Source organism: Symphalangus syndactylus, chromosome X (assembly GCF_028878055.3).
Source record: "Symphalangus syndactylus isolate Jambi chromosome X, NHGRI_mSymSyn1-v2.1_pri, whole genome shotgun sequence".
NCBI classification, from domain to species: Eukaryota; Metazoa; Chordata; class Mammalia; order Primates; family Hylobatidae; genus Symphalangus; species Symphalangus syndactylus.
The window spans coordinates 113399185-113420697 of record NC_072447.2 but is presented as its reverse complement, the minus strand read 5'-3'; the positions used below and the strand labels follow the sequence as shown (position 1 = coordinate 113420697).

Genomic DNA, 21513 nt, shown 5'->3' with positions numbered 1-21513 from the left:
CTCTTTACCTAGCTTTGACATCTTTAATCTGATGCTAGTGTACTTATCCAACATCATTTTCCATTATTCCCCACATATGCATATGCCTGGCTGTTCTCTCCAGACCCGCCAATCTTCTTACTGTTTCTCATAAAGGCATTCTTGGTCTCACCTCTCTGTATTTTCTTTTCCCTTCTCTTGGAATGTCCTTTTTGCTAATTGATCACAACCATCTTTTAATGCCCACTTTTCAATAATGTCTTTCCCAACTACTTCATTTTACATTCATTTTTGAGTCTCTAAGCTACTATTGTGCTTACCTTCAGTGCCATGCAGTTTAGTATTTAAATGTTCTCTGAATTGTTTCACATGCATTTCTTCCCAGTTCATTTGTAAGGTCATTGAGTGCAGAGTCTCCTTATCTCTCATGTGTTTTCTTCACAATAGTTAATATGCTGTTTACATAATAGGCTGTCCATAAATATTTGTTTATTGCTAGCAATAATCACAAATTGCAAAGGGATATCATCATCATGATGATGTTTGACAACAGCAGCTAACATCTTTTGAAGGCTTAGCTTGTGCCAAGAAGTGTTAAGCATTGTCCATGTATCATCTCATTTAATCCTCACAGCATATCCCTGTATGAAGTAGCTTTTGTTACTATCTCCATTTCATAGATGAGGAAATGGAGGCTTAGAGAGGCTAAGTTACTTGTCCATGTTACACAGCCAATGAGTGGTAGAGCAGGAATTCCAATCAAAATCTATCTTATGACAATCTTAGGTAGATAACGGTGGAGCCATCTCTCCTCCTTTAACAGATATTTTTGTACTTAATTACATAAAATATAGCCATGAAAAGCAAAAATGATGTAACAACAATGGAATCCATTGCACTATTGAAAAGGAGTTGAAATACTGAAAAATGATCACACTTTGCACTCCTTCTTTTGTCATTTTTCTGACTCTGGCTCTAACTCTAATATTCCCAGTACATTGGTACAAATCTGGAATGTGGTATGCTAATATCTCTGTTACTTTTTCCCTCACAGTAACTGACTATACTACTGGCAGAGTTGGAGCCCCTCTTATTTGCTGTGAAATTAAGCTAAAAGACTGGCAAGAAGGTAAGAATTTTATGAAAAGCTCTAGTGATTCAAGATGTGCTGAAAACTACTGTCAGCTTTATGACTTTCATTTCTTTAAAGTCTGGGGAAGCAAATAATTCTCTGCTGTTTTGCTGTTGCCTGTCCCCATGCATTCTTTTTTCCTCAGTGATATCTTTAGGTTCCCAAGAGGTAAATAAAATCTCTAGAATCTAGGATTAATGATTCTGAACTTGACAATACTTGAAGGTAAAGAGAAAAAAAACTCTTACTGGAGCTTTCTGGGTTTGGAGAAGGTGAGGATCCTTGAAACTTGACTTTACTAGTGAGAGTATTTGGGCTGAGAAAGAAACCCCAGATTTTTAGGGGATAGAATGATGGGTTGCACACATATACACACCAACTTCTTAGATCTTGACCCCAGAAAATATTTTCATAGTTGAGACTCAACTGTCCAGCTATTTGTATAGTTGAATTTTTATATGTACCTGCAGAGACAAGCCACTTAGAAGAAACCTAGAGACATTGATGGTCATCCTTTCTATAAATTAGCAGAAGGCAAATATCAACCAGTCTTCTTAATGAAAGATACTAAACATACACAGTAACTACAATAAAGTAGATTGTTAAATAAAACAAATAATTAACAGCCTGGCCATGTCAGATAAAGGAAGAATAATTAAAATGCTTAAGATTTTACAAGAGAATATTTACCTTAGGATGGAACCATGGACTAAAAATTTAAAGTACAAGTTACCTTGTAGGACGCAACCCTTAGGTTGTCCAAACCCTAAGAAAATGAATGCGTTTTTATCTAACATAAAGTTTCTAAAGCATTTTTTATTATGTGTGTTATTGTCAGTGCTCTATGAGCAAATGAATATTTCTTTTTTAAAAACACATTTTAAAAAGCCAGTTGCATTCCCAAGAGTTTTACACCTTGGGACTTAGTCTTCCCTTCTTCCATGGTAGTGGCATTCCAATTTTACCGTGAAAATCTGAAGAAAATAGTATGTGTGTATGTGTTTTGGACATCAACATCAGAATTATTTTATTCGGTAAGTTTTTATTTGTTAGGCAGTGGAATCAGAGAAATGTTTAAAGGCAGAAATCTCCTTACCAAGTTTTACTATAATTTTTATTTTCTGATTTCCTGGTACTGGGCCCTAATGTCGGTTTTGGGGAGTAGGTCCCTTGTTGAACATGTATTTGGAGTTTTCCTTGCTGTGAAGACTCTTTGGCTTTATACTGTATGAATGATCTCAGTTTTTTTTTAACATACAATGGGTTTTATCATGTTGAAATTTTGAATATTTTTAAGTTTATCAGAGCAGCTAACAGCTGAAAGGAACCCTGATTTTAATCCTTTTATGACACAAAATCTAATCTGTATCTTATTTTGCAAATTTAGATTTTTGTATATTTTCCTTAAAGTAAGCTTCCTTCAGTAATACAGAGGTAATGAGTAGTGATAAAATATATTAGTAGTTATTGTCAATTAGTTTAGCGTTTGAACTTCTAAAGTCATGACTGGCCACAGGCAAAATTAATACAATTTTCTTCCTGTTTCCCATAGTCCCCCCCCTTTCCCTCTCACTTTATGGTGCTACCATTTTTGGGTACTTATTGCACGTTCTTTTTGGTTAAAACCTCCTTAGAAAAAATTTGAAATGCATTGATATCAGTATGTCAGTAATTTACTTATAACAGCTTCAAGTGTTACTCTTCCTGGGGGTGATTTTATCTTAACAGAACTCTGAACACTAAGCTCTAATGGTGTTCTAAGTGTGAAATGTTGGGAAGGTTTGAGATGGATGATTGTTGGTGGTGATTATCATTGAGCCTTTCTTGGTGTTTTTAAAATCACAGTCACCCAGTATCCTCATGTAAATTTTAGTAAATATAAACTAATGTTCTCTCATAAAGTGATATAAAATTTGATCAGCAGAAAAATACTAACATACATATAAACTTTAAGAATTAATGAAATTTGTTGTAGAACAATAACTAATGTACTTTTATGGTTTCCAGGCGGTTATACAATTAATGACAAGCCAAACCCCAGAGGTGAAATCGTAATTGGTGGACAGAACATCTCCATGGGATATTTTAAAAATGAAGAGAAAACAGCAGAAGATTATTCTGTGGATGAAAATGGACAAAGGTGGTTTTGCACTGGTGATATTGGAGAATTCCATCCCGATGGATGTTTACAGATTATAGGTCAGAATGTTTTCTTTTTATGGTTTTAGTTTTTATAACTTCAGTATATATGAAAGGTAATATTGATCAGTCATTAATAAAGTTGATGGTTCCATTAGTTCAAACTCTGGACAAGTTATTTAACTTATGTATGAGCTTCTCCATCAGCAAAACAACGACAATACCAACCTCATAGGGCTGTTGTTAAGATTAAATGAGTTGATATATGTAAAATATTCTAAACAGAGCCTGAACCTTAGTGTAAGTACTAGCAGCACTAGCAACAGCAGCATTGAGTGTAGAGAGAATGGGCAGGGAAATAGCAAATTGGTAATGAGAAAACAAAAAGAGCTCAGAGGACGTCTTTCTTGGTCAACCACATGTGATTTTATATAACTATTTCCTATAACATACTCTATGCTAGGCCTTCCTCACTGTTTACCTCTCCACCCAAGGGGCAGCATGGGCACATATATTTTTTTTTTTACTGTTGGCTATTTATATGGGTCTAACGAGGCCTGAACCTTAGAAAATTAATATCAATCCTTAGCACTAGTTGGTTCTGAGAATGTCAGTTACTTTGGCATTGTCGTCATTGAGTCTACTGAAGTGGACCTTTATGTTCAAAAAATGACTCCAAAATGGGCCCTTGTGCTATTCAATTGGATGAGGCAAAAGTTAAAACTTGCTGATGAGGACCCCTCAGCAAGTCTTTTTTAAGACATAGAGTTTCCTCACCTATATCTAGTGACTGATTTCAATCCATCGCTGGACCTCATGATATCTGACCTGAATATAGTTAGAGATTTCCTGGGAAAATTGGTTCTTCATCTAGAAATTTGAACCAGGAACCGTGGTTCAGTTGAGAAACAATAAGCTTTTTTCCCCCTTGTTCCTTAATTGCACTGGAATCAAAGGTTATTTCTGTAGAGTGGGTTCCCAGGCTACGGGTAGGCAAATTAGCCCTCATACAAAGGTTCCAAGGCCATGTGATGATTATTCAAGCTGTGCCATCCTGTGCGAGCACTTTCTTAGAGAACTGTCATTTTAACAAGATAATATCAAAAGTGGAAAAGGAGAATTAACATATGTTAAATGTGTTCTATATGCCAGACATTGTGGGATATGTCTGTATGAGGTAGGCATCATTATCCTGATAAAACTTGAGGATTAGGAGGTTAACTGACATGCCCAGGATCACTTAGCTAGTACCAGGCAGAGTTACCATTCAAATCGAATGTTCCAAAGTCCTAGTTCCCTCTATTAAATTGATTATAATATTTAAGATTATAATAAGATGCTTAAGCTTTGGGTATAAGGTGTAACTTTTAGCCAATACTTATTTAACTAGGCATTTTCTTTTTAACTGGTGTGTATGGGCAAGCATTATATATATGCAGTTTTTGCCATTTTAAAAGTAATGGCAAAAACCACAATTACTTTTGCACCAACCTAATAATAATTTTAGAAGAAGTAGTTTTGTAAATAATGATTAAGGCAATGATATTGAAAGAAGACAGTCAGAATTACTTAGTTAAACAGACTATGGATGACTTAACATTCTTTATGACTTACAGATCGTAAGAAAGATCTAGTGAAGTTACAAGCAGGAGAATATGTATCTCTTGGGAAAGTAGAAGCTGCGCTGAAGAATTGTCCACTTATTGACAACATCTGTGCTTTTGCCAAAAGGTAACTTTCCAAAGTTGTATTTTTTGTTTCATAAGTCAAAAGATATTTAGAAAATAATGTGATTACATATTATCATAAGGGTAACATAGACTTCTCTTAAAATTTTCATCAGATCTGGGGAATTGTACATTTATGAAAGTTAGTGAATTCAACAGCTTGAAGATCATTTTAGATAACTCAGACATGTTAACTATTTATTGGACACCTGCATCTTGCTAAATACTTAGCTATGCGACAAGTTATTTCATTTAACATCCATGACAACTGAGACTTAGCATAAGTAATTTTCCCAAAAATGTAACACAACTACTACATGTTGAGATGAATTTTGAACCCAAGTTTTTCTAAATCAAAAGCCTAAGAGACTGAGCCATTTTCTTTATATGTTGATATGTCTTATTTTTATGGGTTTTATTCTTTTTAAAAAATTGCAATTGTGGTAAAAAGCATATAACGTAAGATTTACCATCTTAACCATTTCTAAATGTACAGTTCAGTAGTGTTGTGTATATTTACATTGGTGTGCAGCCAATCTCCAGACCTTTTTTTCTTGCAAAATGGAAACTCTATACCCATTAAACAACAACTCCTATTCCTCCTTCCTCCTTCCCCTGGGAACCACCATTCTACTTTCTGTTTCTATGAATTTGACTTCTCTAGAAATCTCACATAAGTAGAATTATATAGTTTTTGCCTTTTTGTGATTGGCTTAATTCCCTTAGTATAATGTCCTCAAGGATTATCCATGTTGTAGCATATGTCAGAATTTCCTTCATTTTGAAGGCTTAACAATATCCCATTGTATCCATATAATGTATTTTGTTTATATATTCATTGTCAGTGCACATTTTGGTTGCTTCCTCCTCTTGGCTGTTGTGAATAATGCTCCTAGGAAAATGGGTATGCATATATCTCTTTGAGATCCTGCTTTCAATTATGTGGATAGATACCTAGATTTGGAATTGCTGGATCATATGACAGTTCTATTTTTAATTTTTTAAGGAACTGCAATACTGTTTTCCATAGCAACAGCACCATTTTTACATTCCTACAACAGTACACAAACATTCTAGTTCCTCCACTTCTTCACTAGCGCTTGTTTGTTTTATATAATAGTCATCCTCATGGATGTGAGGGGATATTTTGTTTTGGTTTTGATTTGTATTTTCCTAATGATTAGTGCCACTGAGCACCTTTTCCTATGATTGTTGGCCATTCATATATTATCGCTGGAGAAATGTCTATTCAAGTTCTTTGTTCATTATTTAATTGAGCTATTTGGTTTTTTGTTATTGAGTTGTGGAAATTATATATTCTGTTTATTAACCCCTTATCAGATATATGATTTGCAAATTTTTTTTTCTATTCCATAGATTGCCTTTTTACTCTGCCAATTGAGTCTTTTGATACACACAAGTTTTTAATTTTGATGTAGTCCCAGTTATCTGTTTTTTACTTTTGTTGCCTTTGCTTTTGGTGTCACGTCCAAGAAATATTGCCAAATCTATTCTCATAAAGTGTTTCTTCTGTTTTTTTTTTTTTCTAGCAGTTTTATAGTTTTATTAGATTGGTGCAAAAGTAATTTCGGTTTTTGCCATTAATGTCAATTACTTTTGCACCGACTTAATAGCTCTTCAATGTTTAGATTTTTGATCCATTTTGAGCTAATTTTTGTATATGTTGTAAGGTAAAGGTCCACCTTCATTCATTGCATGTGGATATCCAGTTTTCCTAGTACCATTTGTTGACGAGACTGTCCTTTCCTCATTGAGTGGTCTTAACACCCTTGTCAAAGATCATTTCTCCATAGATACAAGGGTTTACTTCTAGTTTCTCTATTCCATTGGTCTATATGTCCTTCTTTATGCTGGTACTATGGGTTTTATTATTTCCTAATGAAACTTTAATAAATAAGAGAAATATATATTTGGAATTATCTGTACTGTACTGTTTCATTGACTAGTTTATGAATAACTTTTCTCAATGTTTTCATTTCTATTTTATTTTCCATTTTTTAGTGATCAGTCCTATGTGATCAGTTTTGTGGTTCCTAACCAGAAAAGGTTGACACTTTTGGCACAACAGAAAGGGGTAGAAGGAACTTGGGTTGATATCTGCAATAATCCTGCTATGGAAGCTGAAATACTGAAAGAAATTCGAGAAGCTGCAAATGCCAGTAAGTAGGAAATTGCTAGACTGGTATAGTCCCTAAAAGTCATCTAATGATGTCTTTTGCATTAGGCTCTTCAAGACGTTTGCTTTAACAATAAAATACAGGATTTTAAGAAACCTATTTCTTAAATATGTATAATGGATTTTCATATTGGAAGGATCCTTCAATGTCATATAGTAGAATAACCTATCTAGTTCTTTACTGCATGTTTCAACATCTTTCCCAAAGTGGTCATCTAGCCTGTGTTTGGAATGGTCCATCTTTGGGTAGATCTGTTATATAAATCTACTTTGTGTCTGTAAAGCAGAAATTAGTAACTCTAAGTTTAGTAAATAGTGTTATAACCGTGATTATGCTTTGTGTGTATACTTTGGCTCTGTAAATGGACTATCTCAGATGGTACATTAATAACCAATTGGAGAAAATCTGCTTATATAGTATATGCCAGGAATTGTGTTACACACTAGGAATACAGAAAGTAGTAAGACTCATTTCTTGCTCTCATGTAGTTCATTATCAGGTGAGAGGGGCACATGAGAGAGACAACAATCTTAACAGCAATAGAGAGATGAACAGAGAATCATGGTACCACAGATGAGGGTACCTAACCTACTTGGGAGGACATGGAAGAGATGTCACTTAAGCTCATTCTTAAGGGTTAATTAGAAGTTAACTAGGTTGGGCATTCTAGGCCAAGAAGCAACATGAGAAAGGCAAATAGGTATGAAAAGGATGACGTGTGCGGGGAACTACAAGGAGTCTGGTGTTACCCGTACAGTGCAAAGTATGAGGTAAGGCTGTAGAGGTTAGCAGCGGCCAAGTTGTGTAGTACCTTCTATGCTGTGTTCAGAAATTTGGATGTAATCCTGTAGACAGTGAGGAGCCATTGGCAGGTGTTACTAGGTTAGTGATGTGGTCAGGTTTGCATTTTGGAGAGATGCAGTCACTCTGGAGGCCATGCTGAAGATGAATTTGAAGGGGACTGGACTGAGGCAGAAGGCCAGTTGAAGAAGACTGTAGGAGATACCTAGACTGGGGGTAGTGAGTAATGAGTGCCTGAAGCAGGGGATCAGGAAACGTTTATGAAGCAAAATTGGCACACTTCAGTGATTAATTGGATAACATAGATAAGGGAAAAGAGGAGTCTAGGATAGGCCCCAGATTTGTAGCTGAAGCGACAAGGTAAATACTACTACTGATAGAGCTAGAAAATACAAGAGGAAGAGCTGGCATATACAAGAAGATGATGAGGTCAGTATGGGACACATGTAGTTTGAAACACGTTTTGACAACCCCATCAAAAAGTGGGCAAAGGATATGAACAGACACTTCTCAAAAGAAGACATTTATGCAGCCAACAGACACATGAAAAAATGCTCATCATCACTGGCCATCAGAGAAATGCAAATCAAAACCACAGTGAGGTACCATCTCACACCAGTTAGAATGGCCATCATTAAAAAGTCAGGAAACAACAGGTGCTGGAGAGGATGTGGAGAAATAGGAACACTTTTACACTGTTGGTGGGACTGTGAACTAGTTCAACCATTGTGGAAGACAGTGTGGCGATTCCTCAAGGATCTAGAAGTAGAAATACCATTTGACCCAGCCATCCCATTACTGGGTATATACCCAAAGGATTATAAATCATGCTGCTATAAAGACACATGCACACGTATGTTTATTGCGGCAGTATTCACAAGAGCAAAGAGTTGGAACCAACCCAAATGTCCGTCAATAATAGACCAGATTAAGAAAATGTGGCACATACACACCATGGAATACTATGCAGCCATAAAAAAGGATGAATTCATGTCCTTTGTGGGGACATGGACGAAGCTGGAAACCATTATTCTCAGCAAACTATCGCAAGGACAGAAAACCAAACACTGCATGTTCTCACTCATAGGTGGGAATTGAACAATGAGGACAGTTGGGCACAGGAAGGGGAACATCACACACTGGGGCCTGTCGTGGGGTGGGGGGAGGGGGGAGGGATAGCATTAGGAGATATACCTAATGTACATGATGAGTTAATGGGTGCAGCACACCAACATGGCACATGTATACATATGTAACAAACCTGCACGTTGTGCACATGTACCCTAGAACTTAAAGTATAAAACAAACAAAAAAACACGTTTTGGATAATCAAAGTTAAAATGTCCAGCAGGCGGTTGTGTATAGTCCAAATCTTATTGGGAAAGGCCTGGACTCTACTGTAGACTCAGGGATAATTGAAACCATGAAAGTAGATGGGCCAACCTTGGGTGAGATTGTAAAGGGAGAACAGGAGGCTGTGGATGGGTCTCTGGATAACACCAGCATATAAGGAATGGATGAAGAAAGAGATGTATGTGGGAAGCATGATTGGCAAGATGCCAGGAGAGCAATGCCCATGCAGACCACTGCTAAGAGAGTTTCAGGAAAGAGAGTAATCAACAGTTTTACATTAGCAGAAAGGACTGACAAAGCTTATTGGAACATTGATTGGAAAATTAAAGAGATTAAAAATTAATACTCAAGTTCAATAGTAGGCTTTTTTTCTTTTTTCCCAACAAGGGATTCCATGTGGGTGGCTGATTTTACAACCTTTTTTTAAGTTTAAATTTTATCAATATAACAAGTATATATAGTTTAAAAAATGTCAGTATTATGGACTTGCAACAAAAAGCAGCCCATATTGTATCCCTCTTTTCCCCAAGTCTCATCTATCTTCAACTTTAGTTGTTTTTTTAAAGTTTCTGGCATTCGTCTCAATTTTTCTAAAGAAAATGGTTATATTGCTCCTTCTTGAATTTTTCATTTGTGATGTTACGGACTTTTATGGACCTCTAACCATAGAAGATGATTTAGCTTTCTTATAACCATTCTCCTCGCCTTCCCCACCACACTTTTTCTTTTCCAATAGATAGTACAATTTGCATTTTATACCCAGGTTTCCGTTATGACTATGAAAATATTCACAGCTGAACTACATAGTGTTTTATGATTATATTTCCTTTCTTGGACAATTTTTTGTGTTTCCCTGGATCTTAAAATTTCCTCTCTTCATTAGTTTTTTGTATACCTATTCTTAACTCTTCCTCTAAACTCTGATAAAATTGTAAAAATTCTCCCTAATACAGGAAAGGATAGCATGTCTGTATTTTTGTTCTCGGAGACATACTTCTTAGAACCCTTTATCCTCGTGCTGAAATTTAGACTATTTGCTCCCCAAGGCTTCCCTTTACTATCATCCTGGGAATTTCCTTTGCTTCTCTCCTATGTTGGATCCTGTTTGCTGGATCTCATATCTGTCTTTTTCCTGGTTTACTTGCCGGTTTGGGTAGAGCACATCCTTCAGCAGCTTCCTGAGAAAGGTGCATGGGAGGTAAATTTTTGAGACGGTGCTTGCGTGTCTGAATATGTTTTTATTCTGTCCTCACCCTTGAGATGTGTCTTGGCATATTTTAGAGTGATAAATTCTAAATCATTTTTCCTGAACACTGTGCAGACTTGGCTTTGTTGTCTTCCAACTCCAGTGTTGCATCCTGATTCCCATTCCTTTGTGTATGCTCTATTTTATCTCTCCTAGCTTTCAGAGTCATTATGTTAATTTCTGGTGTTTTGATAGTTCATAATGATGTATCTTAGTGTGGGTCTTTGATCATTTATCATTGTGCATACTTGTTGTGGGCCCTTTCAGTATGGAGATCTCTGCCCTTCAGTTCTGGGAAATGTTAATTTATCTTTTGTTTGTTCATTTGCTTTTTTTCCCCATAATTCCCCCCACTCTGTGTGTCTGTTTCTGGGACTACTTTAATATGGCTGTTGGACTTCAGCTTTCATCCTCTAATTTTATTATCCTTTTTAAAATTTTCTATTTCTCTTTTTGTTTTATATTCTGGCAGAGTCTCTCAACTTTATCATCTCTCCTGTCTACTGAATTCCAATTTCCACTATCAGAATTTTAATTTTCAAGAGCTTGTTCCTGTTCTCTCAGTGTTCCTTTTAATAGCACCCTGTTGCTCTTTCATGGATGCAGTCAATGCATTGTCTCTTATTCCTCTGAGGATATTTAAAGGAATCCTTTTCATGTAGTTTTCTTCTCCTGTTATTGTCTCTTACCTCCAAGTTGCACTTTATGCTTGCCTTGGTCATTGAGTCCCAAGTATCTGCTGATCCTTGTATGTCCATATTTAAGAACCAGGTACTAAAAAACTGTTTGGAAAGCTTACTGGGCTTCACTGAAAAGGCATTCCAATGTTAGTGTCTTTTTCTCTTAAGTCATTCTGTTTCTCCAAGGGAGATTTCTCCAGTCTCTTGCCCGGGCGATACTAGCCTGACTGCCAGAATTCTGATAGCTGAAAGAGGTAAAGGAGTTACTTGGGGGATGGGAGAGCAGTGGATCTCACCCTCACTGAATCCTCCTCTTTTCAGCCTTACTCCCTCCTTCTGTTGTACCTAATGTCCATGAGTCCCGAGTCTCTGCTTCAGTTTTTCCAAAAAGTAGACCTGCCTACAAATGGCTTTGAGAAGAGCAGCATAGGGTGAGGGAGAACTATTCTCTAAACAGGCTGGAGCCCAGTGCTGCTGTTTCCAGCTTTACCCCTCATCTCTATCTTCAGAGGCACAGGCTTAGGGGGCACTTGCCCGGGCTCTACTGTGAGGGCAGTTTGCTGCTTGTTGGCAACCTCTTTTGCTGGTAGTTGCTTTGGCTTCCTCAGCCCTAAATTAATTACCATGAATTCCTTTGCTTTTTGTCTTCTAAGATTTTGTTGCACTTTCTCATTCAGTGCCCTTTTTCTCTTGTTTCACTTTTTGCCTTGTGGTTAATACCTTTTTCATTTTTAAATTATTCTAAACAATTTAAATTCTTTTTTAGGTAGAACAGAGAAAAACTATATACTCTTCGTGTTTTGTTGGAAGCTGTTAACCTAATTTTAACCCATTGTTTTTCTCTTACAAATAAAAATATCATTTTTCTGATTATAGGTTATCTATACTCATTATAAAATATTGGACAACAGAATATTACAAAGAAGGAAGTAAAAATCACTTGAGAGTAGTTTATCTTTGGGTGGCGAGATTACATTTTGGTATATATACTTAACCTGTCAACATAATTGAAGTTTTTCTATGTCTGTAAATAGAAAATTACAGTATCATTTTAAATACTAAACAGTCCCAGTGCATGAACAGCCATTTAAGTCCCTATTAGATTTTTAGGTGAGTTTCACCTTCTTCCCTATCACTGTAAACAAATATAACACGAATCTTGTATACTCAATTATTTTCTTATGTGATTATTTTCTTAGTGTGAATTCCTAGAAACAGAATTTCTGAGTCAAAGAGAATATATATTTTAAAGACTTTTCCTCATTGCCAAATTGCTGCCTCTCCCCAGGAAAACTGAACCGGCTTATATTCCTATCAGAGATACATGAATATACCTATTTCTCTAACTGGGCTTCTATTATTTCTATTTATTAAAAATATTAACTACTTAGGTTACATTTTGGTTTAAAAATATAGTTTATAATAATAGTTTTTCTATCTGAAAACTAATTTCTCCCCAAGAATAATTTTCTGAATTCTAGACACTGTAAAGTTTTAAATAACAATTGCCTGTTAACATAATCAGATTGAAAAAGCTTATTTATTTTATACCTATAAAAACAGTGTGACATAATATTTCCTTCTTCAAGGTGGTTTTGTTATAATATTACTGATATAACACACTTTTATATTAATGACACCAGGCTCCCAGAACCTTTTTTGATACAAAGCCTGATTTGCTTTCAATATAGTATTTCCAAAAATATACAGTATTTTCTTTAGGTATTTAAGTATAGCATTTCAAATATGGTATTTTCTTTAAATATAGTATTTCAAGAAATATATAGTATTTCAACCAAAAGGCTAATCATCAGAGGTGCACTGTAGTTATTCTTATTCATCCTCTGAATATATTAATGGATTAGAATGTGACTTGAATAATTTTCCATTGCATATTTAATTGTGTAGAAGCAACAATGGGGGAAGTCAAACTGTATCCCACTTTGTCAGAAGACAGAATAAAATCCTAGGACCCACTAGGTCCTCATAACTTTCCTGTGCTTAGAGTGAGGCATGTAACTCATGATCTGGATAATGAATGGTAATCATGAGCTAAATGTATAAATCATAAACCTTTTGTGCCACAAAGGATTTATCTTGCCAACATTTTGCAAATTATAATTTCAGAGACTTATGCAAAAAAGTGTAAAATAGTTTTGATTGTATTCAGCAAATCTGTCAGAAATCATACATCTTTCATAGCAGGCCTCTTCATATTTTAAGTATAATTGTGAGGTATACATAGTATCATAAGAATGCAAAATACTTGTTTTTGGGTGATTTGAGCAACTACTAATGGCTATGAGAATCGATATTTGCTGCCACCTGCAGGTCACATTTCATAATGTTCTAGTTAATTCGGATAAAAATGCCACGTTTTTGTTTGTTTTTCCTTCCCCTAACCTTTCTCACTTGTTGGCAATTTATTCTATTTACAGGAAACTGTGATAGTCCATTGCTTCCTATGGCTTGGAGTATTAGATAATGTTTAGGAGTTTTCAAGATGAAACTTCTATAGCAGTCTTTATTTTTTTGGCTTTAAAGTAGGAATTTAACTAAATAGATTGTTTTCAGCCTGCTTTCATTTGCTTGTGTGCAACTGAAATAATGTGTTTGCCTTGTCCCAATTTTGTCAGTGTTTCTGGACTAGGACCTATGTATGTAAGAAAAGTAAAATGAAATAAAAAATTTGGGGGCCAAATCTGTAGCTGAGAATTTAACTGTTTCCTTGAGTTCCAAATGTGACCTTGGGAGCAGATAAGCTTATGTTATGAACCTCTGTGTAACTGAGCTGTACTTTAATAACAGAGTAGACCTGGTTAATTCAAGCAAGTTTTATGTTCCTTTACGACCCATTCAGGCATTATTCTTAGGAAGTTGGTTCTAATTTATATTTAATTTTTCATACTCAACTTTATATTTTTCTGTCATTTTAGTGAGAAACTCGCTAGTTCAATCAGGCTTTCATAAAACGTAGACTAGTACTAGAAAAGAACTTTGGTGAATGTGAGTTCTTTGTGCTTGCCACTGAAACCAAATCATTTCTAAACTCAGCTAGGCTATTTTGTAGTAGTTTTTAAAAATGTGCGAATGTTTGCTTCTTGGCAATTGCTGTTTTAAATAATCACATAAAATAACATTTTATGTTGATTAACATAACATCTGTTGATTACCATTACTGTTAATAGGCCTCCATAATTTAAATAATTACCCTTGTAGTCCTAATAAATAACTTGATGGCATATAATTTATGGAATTTAAAAGTATTAATACTGTATTAATTACCTTTATGTCCTTCCGTATATTTTTTCCAATATGTATTAAGTTATCTAACTCAAATACAATATTCATTGCATCAGTTTTTATACCATTTAAAGATATGAAATTCACAATCCCCTTTTTAATCTGCATTTGAATACGTAGTAAAGTTTATAAAGAATATTTGTCTAGAGACTTTTCTGTAGAATGAATTAATAAACTTGTATGTATTTATGGAGGGCTCTCAACTGTATGGATGGCAGTGAAAAAAATCAAAGACCTTGCTTTTATGGAGCTTGCATTTTAGCTCCATGGTAAAACAAATATATAATATGTTGGGTGGTGATAACTACTTTGAACAAAGCATAGTGTTAAGAAGATATAGAGAGACAAAGGGACTTCTCTTTTGTTAGGAGTGGTCAGGGAAGTCCTCTCCGGGGAGGTGGCATTTGAGCAGACATATAGATAAAGTATGGAAGTGACACACAACTGTATTGAGAAAGACCATCTCAGGCAGATACAAAGTCTCTGAAGAGGAAGATGTGTGTGTGTGTGTATGTGTGTGTGTGTGTGTGTGTGTGTGTGTATAAATAACGTATATGTATGTATATTTTAATAACCACATAGACTAAAACTATCCAACTGAAACAACTTATGTATACTTTGAGAAATATAAAATGAAATTGTAAGGTAGAGGTAGCATTAATAAACTATCTAGTATACCATTAAATAAGTTTGTGGTGATTGGTGATTCAACACCCGAATCATCTAGGTAAATCTTGAAAAACTCATATTTTATTAATTGCTTCTCCTTCCCCTTCTTTCCCTGTCCCCACTCCTTTCTCCTCTCTTTCCCCCCCTCTCTTTTTCTCCCATCTTTCACTTCTAATTTCAGTGAAATTGGAGCGATTTGAAATTCCAATCAAGGTTCGATTAAGCCCAGAGCCATGGACCCCTGAAACTGGTTTGGTAACTGATGCTTTCAAACTGAAAAGGAAGGAGCTGAAGAACCATTACCTCAAAGACATTGAACGAATGTATGGGGGCAAATAAATTGTTGCTCTCTTATTGACAGTTGTGCGGGAGGTAGCCTGGTGGTTTTCAACTTCTAGAATTTTAAGCCTTTGTTGAGCTGTTAGAATGTAAAGTATATCATTCTAAAGATAGAGTAAAAAGAAAACAAAACCAAAAGTTATTAAAATTGTTGTCCGGTTTACTTTAACTTAGTTTTGCATAGTTCTAGTGCAGCTGAAATTGAAAAGTCATTTCCCTTTAGCTGTATTATAGAGCAGAAATTCTGTTTTTAAAAATTAGCCTAAGATATACTTGTTTTTGTAAAGAAAAATATTTAATGTTGAACAAAATAAATTGGAGTTGGAGTAGAATGTAGTTTGAGGAAATTTGCAGCTTCCAATGCCTCTTGTCTTCCTATTTCAGAAGTTTAAATATTAAGCATGACAGAAAATATGTATTAACACTACTCAAAGCAAAAGTGCTGCAGGGCTTTAAAATTCTCTTCCAACCATTTATCTTGAAGGAAAAATTCAATAGTAATATAATACACAAAATCAAATAATACCTTAGAAGGTATTAAGATTATAATGGTTGCATAGGTTAGATATAGAGTCATTGTAATGTTGTGAATAATTACAGTGCCTAAAATAAGAATAAAACAACATATACAACACCAAAAAATATCTAGTAATATGTTTAAAGGGAAATTGAGCTGCTTTTTTGAAACTTTGAGATCTAAAAATAACTGTAATTATTTGAATGACTTAAGAGGAAAGTACATTTTTTGAAATGCTGAAAATTGCCTTTCTGTGTTTATTCAAACTGAAAAGCTGAGACCAAGAGCAAAACGACAGGAAGGTAAAAAGTTAACTGGCAAACATTTTCTCTTAGAAAAGATGATAAAATCATAAGTATTTGGAATTAGAACCCTTGCACAGCACTGAACCTGGGAAAGAGATTTAAACTCTGAATTTATCTTTGATAACAGGGATTGATTTTAAAATGTACATGTATTAAATTACATTTGTAATTTAAGGTCTGTTTGCTGTTCCTGATTTGATTCTTGATCAGTAGTTTGCATTTCAGAAAGCCTTTCATTTTGCTTTAATGTTAGCAAAGCGGGTTATAATGAATGACTTCCCCAATATCTTGCTCGAACTTACGGGTGATTAACTTGGATGAGTTTTGGGAAGTTAAAGGGAAGAAAACACTGTTATCATTTTTTTCCTGTTTGGGAAGAGCTTAGAAACTGGAAATACTAGATTTGGGAGAAGGGCAGAGTTACTTGATAAGGGACTGATGTTTGTGCAGTAACTTGGGAGTGTGGTTTCTTTTTGAATCTTTAATTAAAACCTGGGATTATATATCCCTGATAAATATTCACACTTGAACCATAGTTACTGTAAAATGCAAAAAATCTTAATACTGTTATTCTTTGCACTTTTTCTTAATCATTTTTTATATATATGCATATATATGTGTGTGTGTGTGTGTGTTGCTTATGTTGTTTTGTACAGATGTGGGCCACCATTGCAACAAAATACATTCTTTTTGCTCTAAAATATTTATAAAGAAAATACTTAAATGTTATGTATATGGTGGTAATAAGGGAAAAATCAAGTATTATAAACAAGAATGAAGGTTTTTGTAAAGATTTCTGTTCAGTGTTTTGCAAGGTAAAATTTTAGGCAAGTTTTCCCTGAAGGTATGTGTATGTGAGTATTCTCATTCTTCCCAACTTGCCTTTGAAGAGTGAAATACCATTATTATCAAGTAGACTACTGTTCAGCTTTTATTCCTGCCCTGCTGTTTATCCCTTAAGAATGAGTTTCTTAGACTTTTCCAATATGTGATTTTTTTTTTCCCATTTAGAGTGGTGATTTTAAATGTGTGAGTGCATGTACTATCTTATCTCAGATATTTGCACCCCCAATCTGCCCCCAACTCCCAAAAGCTAGAACACTGCCAACTGATCTGTTATAGGTCCTTTAGAAACACATAATTAACACTTAAGGTTGGGTGCTGCTAATTCTTTGCAAAAATCCAAATATTGTTAAGGGACCAGGGAGATGCCACTACCCCTTGATTTTCCATCTAAAAATATACATGTTTATGTAAACAAATCTTTCCATATCCATAGTGACTTTTCAAGTATTTAAGCCTAAAGATTTTGATCTCACATTTTTATACCTGTTTAAATTGCTCACAATTATTACATACACGTCAGCCATCAACTAAAGTTGTACTTTAAAAATTTACTACAATATGTACATTTCTAAGTCAAACACTTGTGACTTTTGCTTTAATTCCATGAATGTTCCTGCCTCCTTGATATTTGTATTTATTCTTTTTTTCTCTAGAGTAGAGGTATAATTGTGTGATATTTCAGAAATACAGATAAATGATTCAAAAAGTTACAGTTAAGGAGAATCATGTTTCTTTGATCATGAATAACTGATTAGTAATTCTTGCCTATATTTTCCTGATAGCATATGACAAATGTTTCTAAGGTAACAAGATGAAAACAGATAAAGATTGTGTGGTGTTTTGGATTTGGAGAGAAATATTTTAATTTTTAAATGCAGTTACAAATTGTATTCATATTTGTACTTTCTGTTAAAATGCACGATTGCAGAATTGTTTAGATTTTGTGTTTATTCTTGATGAAAAGCTTTGTTTGTTCTTGTTTTTAAGTTTGCACTCAAATCTTAAGAAATAAATTCACCCATGTTATCAAGCCAATTTGTACTTCATTATGCATTGAGATAAAATCTCTAAGTTTGAAGATTATTAACCAAACTTTTAAACACATATTTTTAAAGTACTCATCTCCAGGTTTATGGAATTGCATTAAGCAGTTAAACCGGCTTGTATAGTCCCATCCATTAGTTCAGAGTATTTGAATCCCAAACTGTTACTTTGGTCCAGCCAATAGAGTAAAACCCCTTTGTAACACTGATACTTTGGGACAAAACACGGATTGTTAGTAGGTGCTACCAAATTGTAACTGCTACTTTTAGGCTAATTAATATTTTAGAGAGAAATTAATTTGAGTTATATGAGGGTGTGTATAAAATGGCATTAAGAGCTCTATTTCCTGGCTTTGCCACTGTAGTTGTGTAACTTTCGGCAAATTAATTAACATTTTGGAGCTGCATTTCTTCATCTGGAAAAATTGGGTTGATGGATAATAGGATCTGCCTAATAGGATTGTTGTGAGAGTTAAAATGTAAAGTGTTTAGAACAATAGCTTATGTTAGCTATTATTATAATAATTATTATTGTATCTAGACACTATTCATCAGTCAGTTGTTTAAAGTATTGACTAGCATACTCAGGGCCTTAAAGAACTGACTGCCCCTGAAGATTTTGTGAAAAAAGTTCTAGATCTAGAGGTCAGGAGACCTGGGCTTATTGACACTAGCTTTGTAACCATGGGCCAATCTCATAACCTTAGCCATAGCCTTAGTTTCTTCTTCCCATTAAAAAACAAAAAAACTTCAAAAATGATGCCTTTTGCAAAAAGGGAAAGACAAATGACAGAAGAAATAGGGAACATGATAGTCCTTATGGTCCATCATGTCTAGCTTTAGTGTTGTGATATTACTGTTCCAAGCTCTATTTTCTTAAATGATGCCCTAGGTTCTGAGTTTCCTATAGGGCTATGAGGCTATGGATCACAAGAAGTTAAGGATTCTACTAGGTGTAAGGAATCTGTGACTCTTTCTTTTTTATTATTTATGTATTTTTGTCTTGAGATAGGGTCTCACTCTGTCACCCAGGCTGGAGTACAGTGGCTTCATCATAGCTCACTGCAGCCTTGAACTCCTGGGCTCAAGCGATCCTTTCTCACTTTAGCCGCCCAAGTAGCTGGGACTACAAGCACGCACCAGCATGCCCAGCTAATTACTATTATTTTTTTTTGTAGAGATGGGGACTCGCTATGTTGCCCAGGTTGGTCTTGAACTCCTGTCATCAAGCAATCCTCCCACCTCAGCCACCCAAAGCGCTGGGATTACAAATGTGAGCCACAGTGCCTGATCCTTATGTTTTTTTAAATTTTAATCACAGTTTTGCAAACATAATGTAAAGGAGTGCTTCCAAACTTGTTCTTATTGTGATCCACAATGCTGTGCACACATATTTTATGAAAATATTTTGTGAAAAAACAATACTAATGAGATGCACACTGGTTTTCTATTCTATTTCATTTATTTAAATGTTGGCTGTTACTCACTAAATTTATTTAATTACCCTGTAAAATAGTGCTGTTCAGTAGAACTTTCTGTGAAGTTGAAAATATTCAGTATCTGCACTATCCACTGTAGTAGCTGCCAGCCACGTGTGGCCGTGGATGATTTAAAATGTGGTTATTGTTGGCCAGGCCCGGTGGCTCACACCTACAATCCCAGTACTTTGGAAGGCTAAGATGGGAGGATCGCTTGAGGCCAAGAGTTTGAGACAAGCCTGGTTAACGTAGTGGGACCCCAGCTCTAAAAAAATAAAAATAAAATAACAAAAATTTAAAAGATCTTTAAAAAATAAAATGTGGTTAGCATGAGGAACTGGATTTTTATTTTTATGTCCATATTGGACAGCATCACTCCAGAGAGATTGTAAGTCACGGTTTGAAAAGCACAGGTTTAAAGGCAGCTATTCTACAAAGTCTCTGAAAAACAGCTATCCACTGCCTTCATCCTCCCCATTTCCTCTGCCTCAGAGGCAACCACTTTTAACTCTTAATTGATTGTTTTGGTGTTTACCGTCTTGTATCTAAATAACATGCTTGTATCCCTGCTTCTTGATTTTATCAACTTTTCAGTGTACACAGGGACACTTCTCATCCTCTCAATATAAATGCATAGTTAGATCAATAAGTCTTTACATTATAATAACTGCTATTCAGAGCTGAAATGTAGTGGGAAAACAATGATTCATTTTCTTCTGCGCTTTTAAACCACTGGAGCTAATAATTGTCTTTCTTTCACTTGCTTGGTTTTCTATGTACTTACCGCTAATTCTACCGCAGGCTCTCCAACTAATTGCTTAAATCTCTCTAGACTTCCAGATAACAAGAATTCTAACAATTTCATCTGGAAGAAATCTCTCCTAGAACCAGATGATTTGCCCTCCTTTCCCTGCTGCAGGGTCATTATCTTGGCATCTACCTTCACCGTCATCCTGAGACTTACCTTTACCTTTGTCATGTGTTGGATCTCCTGTTTTCTGTATCCCACGTCTTTTTCTCACTTGGATTATTACTTCTCCTTGATAGAATACATTCTACAGTAGCTTACTGAGAAGGGATAAATGGGAAATAATTGGAGACCTTAATTGATAATTTGGTTGGGTATAGGATTGAAAATTTCCTCTCCGTGTTGAAAGCATTATTCCATTGTCAATAAGCTTTCCGTCTTCTCTCTCCAACAGGAACTTTCCATTCTAGTTTCTTTCTTTCTTTTTTTTTTTTTTTGGCCTTTAGACCAGTTTATTTTATATCCTTTTAAAATATCATCCAACAAAAAACAATGAAGTTTACATCTAGGGCAGATATACGTAACTCAAGGCACTTGTAGTCCATCATGCCCATTGAATAACAACTTTGCTGTTGAAATTTCTTAAAACTTACCAAGTTAAAAAGCTGAGTGATGCAGAAGGAGTAGTATTTTAGTGTAATCTGTAAATTGGCTTTTCTAAGAAAGGAAATACATCCTGTTTCCCCAGATGGGTAAATAAGCAAGAGCTACATGCAGCAGTGTCAGTAGTAAAACATTTCTCAAGTCTTTTCAAATGAATCAAAGGTGGGTATGGGATAGGAGAGAAAATTGATAGAAAAACATTGACACTATAACAATATATTTAGATGATTTAACATTTGAAAAGGCAAGAGGTGGAATTTCAGCAGCAAAGTGCTTAATAAAGAGTACATTGTAGAGAGCCATACAAGAAAGTATCTCATGCCAGTCAGAATGGCGATTATTAAAAA

The 21513-nt window shown here is 35.0% G+C and overlaps 1 protein-coding gene across 6 annotated transcripts in view; it reads left to right on the top strand.

Moving 5' to 3' along the window:
• The window catches only part of ACSL4 (acyl-CoA synthetase long chain family member 4), a 79250-nt gene extending 60986 nt beyond the window's left edge, over nt 1-18264 (top strand). For all 6 annotated transcript variants that reach the window (XM_055267150.2, XM_055267151.2, XM_055267152.2 and 3 more), the window contains 5 exons: nt 1034-1108; nt 3119-3310; nt 4867-4981; nt 7000-7157; nt 15409-18264. In XM_055267150.2, coding sequence (XP_055123125.1) covers nt 1034-1108; nt 3119-3310; nt 4867-4981; nt 7000-7157; nt 15409-15566 — 698 coding nt within the window. In that variant the 3' untranslated portion in view covers nt 15567-18264. The remainder of the gene's footprint in view (nt 1-1033; nt 1109-3118; nt 3311-4866; nt 4982-6999; nt 7158-15408) is intronic.
• Nucleotides 18265-21513: the final 3249 nt, after the last annotated feature.